This window comes from Neomonachus schauinslandi, chromosome 2, assembly GCF_002201575.2.
Source record: "Neomonachus schauinslandi chromosome 2, ASM220157v2, whole genome shotgun sequence".
NCBI classification, from domain to species: domain Eukaryota; kingdom Metazoa; phylum Chordata; class Mammalia; order Carnivora; family Phocidae; genus Neomonachus; species Neomonachus schauinslandi.
Genome location: NC_058404.1, coordinates 187,861,267 through 187,876,526, shown reverse-complemented (window position 1 = coordinate 187,876,526; position 15,260 = coordinate 187,861,267). Strand labels below are relative to the sequence as shown.

At 42.9% G+C, this 15,260-nt stretch overlaps 1 protein-coding gene across 4 annotated transcripts in view; it reads left to right on the top strand.

Annotated features, from left to right (window-relative positions):
* Positions 1–7,742: 7,742 nt before the first annotated feature.
* Positions 7,743–15,260, top strand: part of SLIT2 (slit guidance ligand 2) — a 361,031-nt gene continuing 353,513 nt past the window's right edge. For all 4 annotated transcript variants that reach the window (XM_021679394.2, XM_021679393.2, XM_021679397.2 and 1 more), the window contains exons 1-3: positions 7,743–7,921; positions 10,647–10,718; positions 11,875–11,946. In XM_021679394.2, the coding sequence (XP_021535069.1) occupies positions 7,743–7,921; positions 10,647–10,718; positions 11,875–11,946 (323 nt within the window). The remainder of the gene's footprint in view (positions 7,922–10,646; positions 10,719–11,874; positions 11,947–15,260) is intronic.

The following is a 15,260-nucleotide window of genomic DNA, read 5'->3' as shown; positions in this document are numbered from 1 at the left end:
TTAATTACATCAGTAAAACATTTGTGGAAATTTGTTTTCTCTTTATTATATTGGAGTCTGCATAATATCCTTAATTTTGCCCATTGGCTTGCAAAGCCTAAAATACTTACTGTTTCTTTACAGAAAAAGTTTGCTAACTCTTCGACTAAGACACTAATGTGACTCTTTCTCTGAGAAAATGGCTTTTTTGGCCATCAGGCAGCCATATACCTTGAACTACAATTTTCTAATGGTGGTTATGAATAGCCTCTGCTAATCAGAGTATTATTATCTAAAATTATAATATTTAGCGTTGGGATTTGAAAATATTTTATTTTGAGTTTATGTTAGACTAGAGCAAATTCTTTGTAATTTTAGCCTGATATTATGACCCCATAGCAGGAAGGTCAACTTTTTTTAAATGAGCAGGAGCCTGCAGAAGGTGTGAGGGGTTTCTCTCCCTTCGTTCCCAAGTAACACAGGAAGATTTTTTTTTTTCTTTCATGAAAATCCAGGAGGCACATTTTTAGACTTAGTAGAGTCAAAAGATCAGGCAACTAAAAATCATTTACAATAGTATTTCCTTTTCCCTTGATGGTTAAATTCTTGCAAATTTATTTTAACCTCATAAAACCATTAAAATGTTTCTGTATATTTTCCTTTGGGCTCTTCAATGTTAATGTGTTTTTTTAACCTGCATCATTGAGTATTAACTATTCCTTTTACTTTTTTGTTGTTGTTCTTGCCCAAGTATATTATATATTTAATGTTCAAATGCCTCTTTACTCCAACTTTACCTCCCCTAAAACATTTTGGTCTTAATTACATATAGAACAAATCATTACACTCTATACTTAAATGATAGAATTTGAGAAACAGTGTATCGTGATGTTTATAAAATGAGATTTGGGGTGTCAGATCAGAACTCTTATTTCTACTTTGCTACTTATTAAGAACATGATCAACTGAATGAGTTCCTGTGAATCCACGTTTTCTTAAGTATAAATAGGGGATCAAAATAGTCTCTAACTCAGATTGTTGTGAGCTGAAAGGAGCTAAGTGTTTGGAACACAGACATTACTTAAAATAAATATATTATTACTAAGCTCTGGGAAGTGTTTATGGTTCAACTGGTCTAATCCCAACATTATATAAATGAGAAAAACTATGGCCAGAAAAATCTAAGGGACATATCCAAAGCTTCCCAAGCATTCCCACTTAGAAGCATATCCAGGTTTTAGACTTTTCATTTTAATTTTATCAAACCATCAACAAGTTATTTTATCATGGCAATGGAAAACCAACTTCACGCCTTCAAAGGGTATCATGGGATAGAAGTGTCTTTTTTTTTTTTAAAGATTTATTTATTTATTTTGAGAGAGTGAGAATGAGAGAGAGAGAGAGAGAGAGTACATGAGTGGGGGAGGGTCAGAGGGAGAAGCAGGCTCCTCGCTGAGCAGGGAGCCCGATGCGGGACTCGATCCCGGGACTCCGGGATCATGACCTGAGCCGAAGGCAGTCGCCTAACCAACTGAGCCACCCAGGCACCCCGGGATAGAAGTGTCTTGAAACTAACTATATCCATCTCTACTCTTTCACTCATGCAATGCTGTAGGCCGGGGCAGGCCATGGTCTTTCTTCTACTCTTAAAGTATAGCCCCAGGGTTTCCCAGAGCTCAGGACAAGAAGTTACCTGATCATTGTAATAGTTAATGGAAATACCTAATCTAGTCTTACAATAGCAATACAATGTTTTAGAAATATTTACCTAGTAATAGCAGTAGTAAGGATGAACAAAGTGATTCTGCTTTTTATTTAATGAACACTTCGGTCTATGCCAGGCACAGTGCTGTGTCAGTTTGACAAATACTATCTTAATCTTCACCATAATCACGAACAGTGGATATCATTATTTCCATAATATGTAGTATTAAACTGGAAAAAAAATAAATATGGCAAATTTTTTTAACTGGCTGAATCATAATAATTAGGGCAGCTTGCTGAGATTGAAGCTCTTTCCCCTTCTTCAGGCCGTTTCTTTGGAAAATGAGCCTAAGCCTTTGTTGCCTCTGTGGGGCTGTACATAAAAATATTTTGGTGCCCCCTAGAGGTTATCAGGAATGTGCGGTTGTCAAATGCCCAGCAAAGAGAAGGCGAAGCCGGCTCAGCAGGCACCGTCCATCACTCAGTGCTTCTTAATTCTCTATACTTAAGTGGCTCAGATGTAACCACAAAGTAGCTCTAGAAATCAGTGGTTCTCAAATTTCAGTGAGCATCAAAACCACTTGGAGGGCTTGTTAGAACCAGATTGCTGGCCTTCACCCCCAGAGTTTCTGATTCTGTGGGTCTGAGGTGGGGTCTGAACATTTACATTTCCAGCTACAGTCTCTGGCCTTTCTGATGCTTCTGGTCCAGGAACCATACTCTGAGAACACTGCCCTAGAGAATCATCTCAAAGTTTAAGTCAACTCCAGAAGCTGTTCAGGTATTAATATCCTTGGGGTGCTGCTGCTGTGGGCCCTAGCTCTCCCCTCCTCTTTTTAGATGACCATAAATAGACTGTGTGGAGAGATGTGAACATCTCCTGTATAATGGTGAGAGTACCTGATGAATTATAGATTCCTTGATCCCTGAGAGTTTCAGAGGGTCTCTAGATATTGTGTGTAGGAGAACCAATTGAAGTTTGAGGTCAGGGAACTCAGGTTCTGATTTCAGCTCTGCCACTTAATCAGACCTAACTGAAGACCAGTGTCCTCACCTGAATACAAGTAAAATAGCAACCATATACAGCTACACTGTGGTTTTAACTCCAACAAATAGCTTGGCACTTGGGATGCATGGAAAAATATTTAGTTAAATCTCAATCTCTTTGGGGGCGCCTGGGTGGCTCAGTTGGTTAAGCGACTGCCTTCGGCTCAGGTCATGATCCTGGAGTCCCTGGATCGAGTCCCGCATCGGGCTCCCTGCTCGGCAGGGAGTCTGCTTCTCCCTCTGACCCTCCTCCCTCTCATGCTCTCTGTCTCTCATTCTCTCTCTCTCAAATAAATAGATAAAATCTTTAAAAAAAAAAAGAAAAAAAAATCTCAATCTCTTTGACTCTGGAGTTCCATATCTGTATTTCAAATGCAAAGATATTGTAAGAAAAATCAGGAAATTAACATGGGCACATTTTGCAACAATGGAAGATAGTAGCATGAAAGCCGTTAAAGACAGGTAATTTTTCTGTTAACTTCGTGAATTTGATCAATGCTATTACTGTTATTATCTTTGTTTTCACTCATATTTACCTCTTTTTCACTAATTCTTTATCTTATTCCCTTCCTCCATAAGTCCCAATTTCATAAAGTTTTTTTCTCCAAAGAAAATGCAAATTGAGAGAATGTTTGCTTTTTATTTTTTTTAACTGTATGAGGTTTTAATTGTCTAAATTGTTTTCAAATTATCATAGCAACTGGATTTTTTTTTTTTTCCCTCAAGATAATAGGAGACTTGGATGTTGACTCCAGTGGTTTCCACTTCTGTTTCATTCAGGTCAGGATTTATGGAGACCTCATGTGGTGACAAGAGGCACCACAGAAGGCTTTCTTCAGGATGGGTATAACGCGGTCAAAGAGAAATTCAAATCTCATTTGGGAGCAACATAATCCAGGAAAATGAAGACCTAGAAGTTAATGGTACTGAAGCATGCAAGGCCTCCAAAAAACACACTACAATAATACTGAAGGATACTATAATAATAGCTTTAGAAATGAGAAACCTGGCCAGTCATGTATAAATTTCCCTTTATTAACTGAAAAGTTGATAACACAGAGAAATTAATGTGCCATGTTGCTCAGGAATTGGTTGCAGTCTTCCTTTTCTTCTTCATGAAATCCTTGGACATAACTTCTAATATAAATGTTCATCAAATTTAAAAATGTGTTCCAAAAGGCATGTGGCTACAAATGTTATTTTCAGTTCTTTTCTTGACTTTACACAGAATGGAAAGTGAAGCAGACAAATAATCAAACTTGAACTCATGTTTATGACTTTCGTTGGTGCAACAATATAAATAGCATTATTTGCAAATATTGGAATGCAAGATATGTTTTTGCAATTAAAATACAGAATAATGATTCTAGGTGGTACATAAAGTTGAACATAAATACATCTTGTTGCTGACAAGGTATCAGAGTTATAAAATTAAATTAATTAGTGTGGTAGTAAACATATTTCAACCACATAATTTACGGGTACAGATTAAAGAAAATTCACTGGGTTTGGTGTAGGGTGGTGGAAGAATCCTTGGTCATTCAAGGCACTTATTCTTTAACTCATTATCTTTACAAGAAAATGTGAGTATGCCTTCCACTTTTTCCTTCTTAAAGAAGTTACGTAACAGACCTTTAAGCTAAAATCTAGAAGGACAAATGAGTTAATAAATGTTAAATGTTTTGAAGTCTTTAAAAGAACAGAGCAACATAAATCTATGGCGTTAAGATGAGTAATCCAAAGAGTTCCAGTTTTGTTGTCTAATAGGTCCCCTGTCTTTGGAAATGTCCTCAGAATAGCTTAGGATTTCCAGACCCGGCAAAATGAATAGGTAGAGATAGTCTCATTAAAAGACATTTTGGAAAATATAAGTAGGAAAAAAGTTAATAGGGATATTCGTGAAATTTCAGGTTGAGTACATTCTTATAAGAAAAAAGGGGTCAATTTTCAGGGCGCCGACTATGTGGTAGGCATATTGTTAGATGTTGGAAATACAAAAGTGAATTGGACAGATCCTCTTGCTTTCAAGGGGATGACAGATAATGACACAAATAATTATCACACTGTGAGATTGGCATTAAGCTGGGGGCTCGCACTACTTCCTGTGAAAGCTTAGTAAGATGGAATGGGACAAGGAAGAATGAGATGAGGGGCTTTAAAATCAAGCAAAGGAGCTCACACCTCTAGTAATCATTACTCAATAGTCACATTGGTTTTTGCTGGGAGAGTAGTGGGGAGCAGGCGAGTTGTAGCAGTTGCCAGACACCCATCACACTAAAAAGACAAGAGGAAACGAGGAAATTCTCCTTCAAAACATAGTGGGGGGAAAAAAATCCAGATCTTCCCCTAAATAAAGGAAACCTTCTGGTTACAATGTGCGTTGCTAGGGATTTAGTTTTCCCTCCTAAGAGAGTAAAATCAGACAGACACATTCAAGCCCTTAGGGTTTTGCGAGCATATTGTATATCCAAGACATCCACTGAGCCTGGTGTTAAGTGTGGGACTATAAAGAAAGGGTTAAACGGAAGGGGGTGGCTCAGAGATGGGAAGGCTGGCGAGAAGGCTGGAAAACTTGCAAAAACTCTGAACTTTTAAGCTCCCAAAAATACACATGTGTGTGTCTGTGAGCCCAGGCAGATCTATTTCGGTAGAATATTTTTTTTTTTTTAAATCACAATCTCTCGGGCTCTCTCTTGCTGCGCTGCAAACACACTGAGCAGCCCCTCAGGATCGTGGCAAAAGCTGCAGCAAAGGCACTGGCAGCGCTATTTATTTATGAGTCGCGTTCAAAGCCGCCCCCTCCCCATTCCTCCGCTGCGAACAACCAGCTCAGAGGCTGGGGCACCTCCCGGGCCCTGGAGCTGGGGGCGGGAGCCCGGGAACCTCCTTCCTCGGGCAAACTTTGTCGGGGCGTGGGAGCGAGGGAGCGAAGGCGCGAGCCAGGGCGCGCGGGAACGCGCCGCCCGCCGCCGCCTCCGCCTGGCGCTGGCAGCCGGGGCCTCACCTCTCCCCGGCGAGGTGCGGGCGCCCCGCGCGCAGCCAGTGGGCGGTGCCGGGCCGCGCGGGGCGGGGCCGAGGGGTGGGGGCTCCGCTGGGTATATAAGGCCGGCGCCGGCTTAACTTCTGACTTGGGGTTATTTATTTGGGGAGCGTGCGGACGGCGGAGGCTGGCAGCAGCGGTGGTGGCGGCGGTAGTTGCCGCAGACGGTGGTTAAAAAAGGCGGCGGCGGCGGCAGCGGCGAGCGATGGGAGCGCTGTGGCTCCCGGGCGCAGGCGGGAGCTGCCAAGCTTTCCGAGCACGGCGGGAGTGCTGAAGAGAAAGGGGAGCGTCCGGGGGCCCGAAGCCGGCTCCAGAGGCGCGGGTCGGGTTTTTGTTTGGCTGCGCCCAGGGCCAGGCGGCCCGAGCGAACAACTCCAGTTACAACAACAACCCACCTTCCCGCAGCCGAGCGAGACTAGGGCTGCTGCGTCCGTCCTATTGTTTAGACACTTGCCAGGAGCTCGGGAGCCAGCAGAGCCACCGAGTCCCCGCTGCCTGTCGCCGCTTTTCCCCTCCGCCACTTCCCTCCCTAGAGAAGGAGGCGCGGAAAGCAGCCAGGAGAGGGGAAAGGGCTGGAAGGAGACTGGCTGTTCTGGACTGCGGCCGCCGAGTCAGGTGCAGCACCGGGAGCCGGGCGGCGTCGCGACGTCGGCGGGAAGACTGCCACCGTGGCCGTGGGGGACAGGATTCAAAGCCTGGGAAAAGTTCCTGCACTTTGAGAAGGAGGGCTCACTTGCGGGCGGCTGTCCGGGGGGCGGCCGAGGGGCTGCGTCCGCCTAGGAGCCTGCTCTGGTTTCGTCCACCTTTGCCATCAGGTGTCTGCTGCGGAGCTGCGGCGTATCCGGGAGACGCGAGGGGCTGACACACGCGCGCACACAGGACTGCCATTCAGCCGCCTCCTGGGCTCTCCTCGGAGTAGCGGATCCCACCGGCCCACTGCCACCTCGTCATCTCCCTCCCGGGCAGGACCCAAGACCCGGACACCTCCACCTTGGCCTTTGCACTCCTTCTGGCCTGCCTGCCAGCCAGCCCCGACTCAATCCTCTGAGGAGCTCTGGTCCTCAACTTGGCCTCTTGGATTTCCTCTGTCGGGGTGGTGACTAGTGGATATTGCTGCTGGCTGCGGCGGCCCCATTGCCCTTTTGTCTTTTCTGCGTGACCTCGGGAAAGGCCCTGGTGCGGAGCGTCGCCAAGGACGCTGGGCAAGAGGCGGGATTGCCGAGACGTCCTTCGGTGAAGTGCATGTGTGTTTGCAAGCCGCCCTCGGCTGTCGGGAGACGGCGAGGATCTGTCCGGGTTGCGGAAGAGCCGCAGGCTGTCGGGAGGCCGCGCGAGTGAGCGGCGCCAGAGCCCCGCAGCACCGCCCCGCGCCCCCCGGGCTGCGCCCCCGCCCCGTGCGCCCCCGCGCGCCATGCCCAGTCGTCCGGCGCGCTCCGCTCCCCGCCCGCTGGGCTCTTGCGCCTTCTAGCTTCGGAGAGCCCACTTTGATCGAGGCCACCATTTCTACTGAGCACCTCTCTTGTCTCCTAGCCTCCCTACTGGAATCGGATTTGCAGAGGGAGTCAGTGGAATCGGAGCACTCCCTTTTCCGCACAACCGGCCCCTGCATCCCCAGCTCTTTTACCGCCAAGTTGATCTTTCTGAGACAGACGACGCGTGATCTCACCGCAGCTTTGGGGTCTCCTTGTAGCCTTGGCCTGGCCGATTGATCTTCAGGACCTAAAGTTGCCGGAGAAGCGCCTGCCCTGCTGGAGGAGGGTGGAGGGGAGGTGGGAGGCGCGTACCTGTGTCAGCTCTACTGCCCTGAATATTATTACTGTTACTTCCATATTATTTTGTGTACATTTACCCGGACACGCTGGGTTCCTAGCCCCGCGCCAGATACTGGGCCTCAGACACAGCGCGATTCGCGCGGAGCAACGAGCTAAAGAGGAACCCCCCGCGCCGGCGAGCGAGGAGGCGGCGGGGGAAGATGCGTGGCGTCGGCTGGCAGACGCTGTCCCTGTCGCTGGGGTTAGTGCTGGTGATCCTGAACGAGGTGGCGCCGCAGGCGTGCCCGGCGCAGTGCTCCTGCTCGGGCAGCACAGTGGACTGTCACGGGCTGGCGCTGCGCAGCGTGCCCAGGAATATCCCCCGCAACACTGAGAGACTGTGAGTATGGGATCTTCCACCGCCCCCCCCCCCCCCCCACCAACACACTGGGTCGCGCGCATCCCCTTCGTCGAGACTGGAGGGATCAAACGGCACAGGGACATGTGCCTGGGTAGCTCTCTTGCACGCGCATCCTGGGCTAGAACTCCCTGGGAGGGCGAAGGATAGGAGGGCGCTGCACAGGGAGGGGCCGCTGCCCAAGGAGGGGCGGGCCCGCTGGCAGCTGTGCTTGGTCCCTTCTTCCCACACTTGCATCCCAGGGCAGGATACTTCTCTGGGGCTTGGAGAGCCGGGGACGTGGGGGACAAGTACTCGCTAGTGCCCCGGGCAAGGGAGACGCGACTTCGTTCCCCAGACTGTGTAAACGGAGTCACCTTGCAGTTGCCAACACTGGCGGGTCGATTTCAGGGCCAAATCCCAGCTTTTGTCGGCGCGGGGTGGCGCGGGGGGAGATTGGCGGAGGGGACTCAGAAGGGAGAAACCTCTGCTCCCCGGCTTAGTGTCACCCTCCTGGGGACGGAGGGGGTGAAGAGAAGGGATCATGGGGCGTCTGGGTCCGCCCGGGGGAGCTTCTGCAGGCCTCAGAGGGAAGGATGCCCCAGGACCTAGGCAGCTCGCTCGGTCGCCGCACGCCGCCCCCGCGACTCTTCCCCCCGTCCCCCACGTCCCCAGGGAGGAGGCGGCGGCGGCCCGCCCCAGGAGACGTGTCGGAACCGGTGACTGAAGAGGAGGACCTTTTCCCCCCGTGTAGGCTAAGTTAGGGCTGGCTCTCTAACTCGAACCAGCCGAGCGGGGTCCTACTGCTAAGGCGACCCTGCCCGCTGCCCACCCCCCGGCCCTTCCTGCTGAGCCCTAGGGCTCCCGTACACCTTTCTGGCAGTTTCTGCGCCCATTCACGTGGCCTCAGTTCTCCTTCCTTCCCTTCTTCGCGCTCTGCTGCCCGCAGACATCCCCGCCTCCCTGTCTCTGCGAATCTCTAATGAAGAAGTAATCGCAGACCCCGTGTTGACGGCCCACGCGCTCCTTGTGGGGCACTTCCCGAGTTCAGCGAAGTGGAGCATGGAGGCCATTCCCTTTGTGAACGCCGAGGCCGCCGCCCCGCGTTGCCCGAGCGCCCTGGGCGCGCTCCACTCGCCCTTGCGCGTGGGCCCGGCGTGCGCCGGCCGCGGGCGGCGGGGGCAAGCGCGCCCCGACTCTGCTACCGCGACCTCTGCGCCCCCCGGGTGTTAGGGTTGCGCGCCGCGGAGGGGACCCGCTGGGACCCGCACGTCTCCACCGGCGCGGCCCGCAGCTCCTCGAGTCGCTCTTCTTATCTAACCCAATTCGTTCTCCCTCAGTTTAAAGGCCAGAGTTGAGCCCTTTCTTCCTTTGCAAATGTCTCCCACACACCCAGCCTCTCTGGCCTGCCCCCCACTTCAACTCCCTCTAGCGCTGGGCTAGTTGGGGCCCTACCAAGGGTGTCTTGTCAACATGTGATCTACCACATTTGTCTGGAGCTGTGGGTAGGGATTCATGTTATGTCAAATAGCCCATAAAAGACTCCCAACAATTGTAGGAACAACTTGGTGGTACTTTGCTAGGCATGGAGAGTGGGTTGGGGAGAAAGCAATGCAGAATTCTGTGTTAGCACTTGTCCTTTCGTGCTGTTTAAAAACAGTTAAAAGTTTAGGCACTAACATGTCTTACTCAACAAAAAGGGAATGCACTCAGAACAAAATAGTAATTGAGTTTCGGGTCCTTGAAAAAAAAAATATCCCTATGAGGGATCAATACAGTTTTCAGAAAATAGTATACTCAGTGCTAGCTTATAGAATTCTATCATTGACAAAATAAGCACTTTGCATACAAATTTCCAAGATGGTGTTTTCTACTCAGAGGTAAAAGAAAACTTACTTCCGTGAAGGCGAACATTCAAACAGCAACACAGCCTGGTTTTACTTGAAATGATTGGAACCAGGGCAAGTTTAGATCTTGACCTAAGATGCCAGAAAAGGGGGTGGTGACTTGAAGGAAACGTGGTGCTGAAATCCGAACAAAAATGTCAGGGCCTGAATCTATTTGCATTATTGCCCCTGCTAGTAGTTTTGACTTTACCATCACAGCGGGGTTCCCTGAGCTGCAAATGAAGAGTTTAGTTTTCATACAAACATAGAATTGTTGGAAGGTAAATGCCTGTAAATGCAAGTCTTTGAAGTGCAGTTCTTTTGATGGCAATGTAAGCGTTTTTTTTGCCTTAGGAAGTTTAGCCACCCTGCCACCTAAGGATAGGGTTCTGAATTTTTAAAAATTTCTTCCTGGGTAGTATTAGAAAATTGTTCTTCTTAACTTCCTGAGGGGAACTTTTTCGGGGTGTGCCTAACAATAATAGTTAACTTAGCAGAATACTTGTGAAATTAATAAACACATTCTCATAAAAACAAAAATTGAAAGCACTCCCCTACAGACACAAAAGAGGACTTCTGATAACATAATCACTTCGTGTTCTTGTCAGATGCCAGTAAGCAAGGACTCTGTAAACTTGCTAAGAATCATTAATATATATATATATATGTATATTTCAAAGCTTACTACTTCCTTCTCTCTTTTTCTCTTTTACTTTGCAAACTACTTCAGTAACTGGAACTGATCTTTGACTTTAAAGTTCTTATTAAATTTTTATTTTTCTTTGTTTAACTAGATCTTGATAGAAATAAAATGGAACTTTCATTTTCTTGTTTTTTCTTAGGGATTTGAATGGAAATAACATCACACGGATTACCAAGACAGATTTTGCTGGTCTTCGACACCTAAGAGTCCTGTAAGTATGTTCTTCTGTATTTTGAAGAATTTTCTTTTGTTCTTAAGGTTGAATATTTTGTACTGTTACTGGTCTCAGATTGAAAAACTGTCCCAATGACAGAAACGTAAAATTTTAAAAGGTTTTGGTTTCCTTTCTCTTTTTTTGGTTTATCATTGTGTTACAGCTTTTGATGAAAATGTAGGCTTTTATTTTAAGGTTGGATGCTTGCCATTGAAACAATATTATAGAAATGACCTCAAATGTTTGCTATACCATACCCTAAGTGCCTTATGCATATAAATGTGTAGAATAATTGCTTTCACAATATGAATAAGTAATGTGAGACATTTGATACACTTTAAGGATTTGAGATTAAGAAAGAATTTAAGTGGGTCTGCATTTAACTTTTCTAGCAAACAACGCTTAGATGTAATTTCTAACATTAAAATCAAGCAATCCAACTTTCCTGCAGTTTTTGATGGCAAATGTTTCTCCTTAAAAATACACTGGTCATATTTTGAATTGTTTATTGTATTTTACATTTCTGTAGTTTTTTTAATATTGTTGCACTATGATTACTTCTTTAATTAGTGGGTAAAATTTGTTGTGAGGGAACCATCACTGGAGATTCAATGTAATGTAAAACTGTTTTTACCCACAGATTTGTAAATATTTACATTGCAATGAACATATACTTTTGATCACTGTGTGTTGGGTGTTGATCTTTTAAAGGACACATTTTGGCCATTATGAAATCTTCCAATTTCTGATGTATATCCATAAGTGAATTAAAGTATGTGTATGGTGACATGCTGTATATTGATTCTTTCAGTTAAGAACTCAGTCCAAAATCAGTTTACCAAAAATAGCTATCAAAACTGCAGTGTCATGGGTTGCTCCTCAGGATAACTGTAGTGGGAGGTTCAGAGTTTTGACTAGTAAATTTTGTGAGAAACTACATTAGTATTTTCTATCGAAGTTTTGTGCTGTGGATGCTGTTTGCCCTCTGTGATTTCTCTCAAATATATCATCATTAAATTTACTATTAATTCTCAAACCAGAGCATTGCTTAATTTTATAAAGGGAAAGAGGTTACAAGTTTTCAGTTGCTGAACTGAAACTCGCTCAGATGGGGAGTGGTAACATTAAGACCCTATTATACTTTGCATTTCAGTCAGCTTATGGAGAATAAGATTAGCACCATTGAAAGAGGAGCATTCCAGGATCTTAAAGAACTGGAGAGACTGTAAGTATTTTTAATTCCAAAGTTATGACGACATAACTGTATTTTTAAAAAATACTTGAATTTCAAGGGCCATGTCTTCAATTTCATGTCTTAGTCTTTGAACGTTTTACAGAAACAAGAGGTCGAACAAGTGGCTTTCAGGCTAACTTACAATTAGAAATTGTGGAATTTTGCACAAATGGTACTAAATTTTAATAAAGATAAAAAAAAAAAAAACAGACTTCCTTTCCTGAGACATTGATTTCCTTGTGAATAGCCATTGCTTTATTTGGTACTTAGAGAGGTACATGTTTTCCTTATGGTCTATCTAGTTTTTTATTTGCTTTTATAGGAAGAAAGGTAGTGATTTTATTTGCATTTATAGTATATTCTGGAAAAGAAAAGTTTACTAGTATTTATTTTAATTTTCATGCTGTTGCTTTGTGTGTCATTAAGTGACATTTGAGGACATATTTTAAATTCTTAGTGTTACAAATTTGCTTTTTGATATTTATCACTTGTGGTGAACGTTGTTAGTAACAGCTATTCACAACTTTCATTATTTTATAGTAGCTTTCTAAATATTTCTCCTGGAAGAAGAATTTAAAGATTAGTAGAAATGGAAGCAAGAATTATATTATCAAAACATGGTCATTTTAACATCGAATTTTTTTTTTCTTCCCAAGAAGATCATATGGACTTCAGATTTTAAAATATATTTTATTTTTTCAGACACAAAATCTCACGGATTGGAATATACTACTTGAGGGCCATTTTTAATTTATATCTACAGTATACATCTACAAAGGACAAAATCTTTTGTCTGCAATAATTAAAATAAATTACACACTTTGTAATTTGAAGTATGAATTACATGTCTCATATGTCTTGATAACTCAAGTTTAATAAGTTTGCATTTTAAGGGCAAATAACAGCTCTATTAAAAGTAGCAACAATTTCCATGCCTGCTTTAATAGGCACTTTAGGTAAAAATAAAAATTTTATTTAAAATAATGAAATATGAAGTTCATTTTAGGCATAGCACATACTCAGATTCACTGGGCCCAAGGGCAAAAGTTAATTCTGTGTAATTGTAAGTAGAAAAAAAATGGCTTGTCAACTTCTAAGATATTTGTAAATATATAGGCTCCATTTTTATCACCACAAGTAAAATTAAACCCAGAGGTGTCTATTTTACTGTAAAATTTTGTCCATGATAAATATTACAATATAGGGAATATATCTGTGGAATTCAAAATAAATGGAAAGTCACTACTTTGAGCTAATTTTCAGAGAGAAGTAAAAACAAGGTAAACATTTGTTTAAGTTCATTACAAAGTTCATAAGTTCATAACCTGTCTCTTAGTTTATGAAAATACTCTGAAAATATACTTTGATTACTTTCATAGGCTTTTATGAATAGTTAATTCCTATTGAGTATCTTGTAAAGGTGTTTTTAATTCATCTATTTACAAAGTATCAATATAATTTAAATATTTGTAAGATGAATAGATAATTTAAAATTATAATTCAAACATAACATTTTTTCATGAACAATTTTTAGTTATCATATGGAAATATATACATATGTATATATATATATATTTTAAAGATTTTATTTACTTACTTGACAGAGGGAGACACAGCAAGAGAGGGAACACAAGCAGGGGGAGTGGGAGAGGGAGAAGCAGGCTTCCCGCCCAGCAGGGAGCCCAATGTGGGACTTGATCCCAGGACCCTGAGATCATGACCTGAGCCGAAGGCAGACACTTAAGGACTGAGCCACCCAGGCGCCCTGTATATATATTCTTAAGCAACATCCAGTTGAAGGTATTTCAGTGACTTTTCATGCTGTCTCTATTTGGGTTATATTGTAGTTTTAAATATTTTCAGAAATGCTAGAACAGACCAAACTTTCTCATTGTTTTTCAAGTCACTTCAAATATCATTTGAACAAATAACTTTTTTCTAAAAATTATTAACCAGATGGCTTGTGATCTGAAATTTGATTAGAGTTGTAAGTAGGTACTATTTTTTGACTTTTACTTCTCCTGAGAATGTCACTTTATCTCAGAACAATTTTCAGTTATACTAAGATGCAGTCAGATGTTTCAGAGTGGGAGGAGGATTTGTAATTTTGAATGGAAACTAATATATATGCAGGACTTCTTTAAATCACCCCAGCTGTTGGCCGAAAGCAAATATTTCATATTTGTGAGGAAAAGCTGAGAAAATTCCTTTTGTTTACAACTGCCAAGTCCATCTGATGGAAGCACATTGTTATCTGACAGCCAATTCATCTCCTTGGGACTCTGGAATTCAAAACCATTTCTTAGGAACATTGTGGATACACTTTTCAAATATTTATTTTTTTTTTAAATACATTAAATGGTAGGGCAGTTGTGTTAAAGAATACATTCAAGTTGTCATGAAATAAACTATTATAAATTTTGTTCAGTATATTATTTAAAAAATAAAAATAAAAAAGCTAACAGGGGGATTCCATAGCAAATTACTATGGCCTATGGGCATATATTCTTATTTTAGTGGGTGGTCATCAACATCACAAAAATTTGCCTTTTTTTCCCAAAAAGTTTCAAGAGACAATGTAAGGAACAGGAAGTGATCAATGAATTAACTTTTAACTAATCAGATATTGTGCAAGCTCATATGATTTTTAACAATTTAGACGTGCATTTTTAAATTCAAATTCTAAATAATGAAAAGGTGTGTAAATGCAGGCTTATGTTACAAATGCCATTCATATAATATTTATAGTAACATAATTTTCATTCTTTGTGTGAAGAACAAAAAATAAAAATATTAGTTTTATTTGTGTGTAATTTGTGGTTCTAAGTATTTTTCATTTTAAAATGATAAAATTAAAACAATTCCAAAGTGATATTTTGTGAACATTTCAAAATTATAAGTTTTTTCTTTTTGTTTTATGTTGATAGAGTTTTAGTTTGGTCTAGAGAAAGAAGACAAGTCTGAAAACAGAAGATAAGATCTGTGCCCTTTTAGAAATCTAACTTTTAATCTGTAAGAAACAGATGAGGCTGTTGTTATTGCTGTTGTTAGATTGAATTTAATTTTAGCTTAGAATGAGAAAGTCATTATTTGTAAATCAAAGCATTATTGCTACAAAAAGAAGGATTTATTTTTGCACTTCAAAGAATCAGTGAAATACAGGGTTATCAGTCAAATGTCAAGAAATAGATGGATATTAAAAACCTTCCTCCTGAAAGAAAGAAAACAAAAAACCAAAAAACTTCCTCCTTCCACACTCCCTCCCCTTCTCCTTCCCTCTCTCCTTTCTATTGTGTGGAAAACGT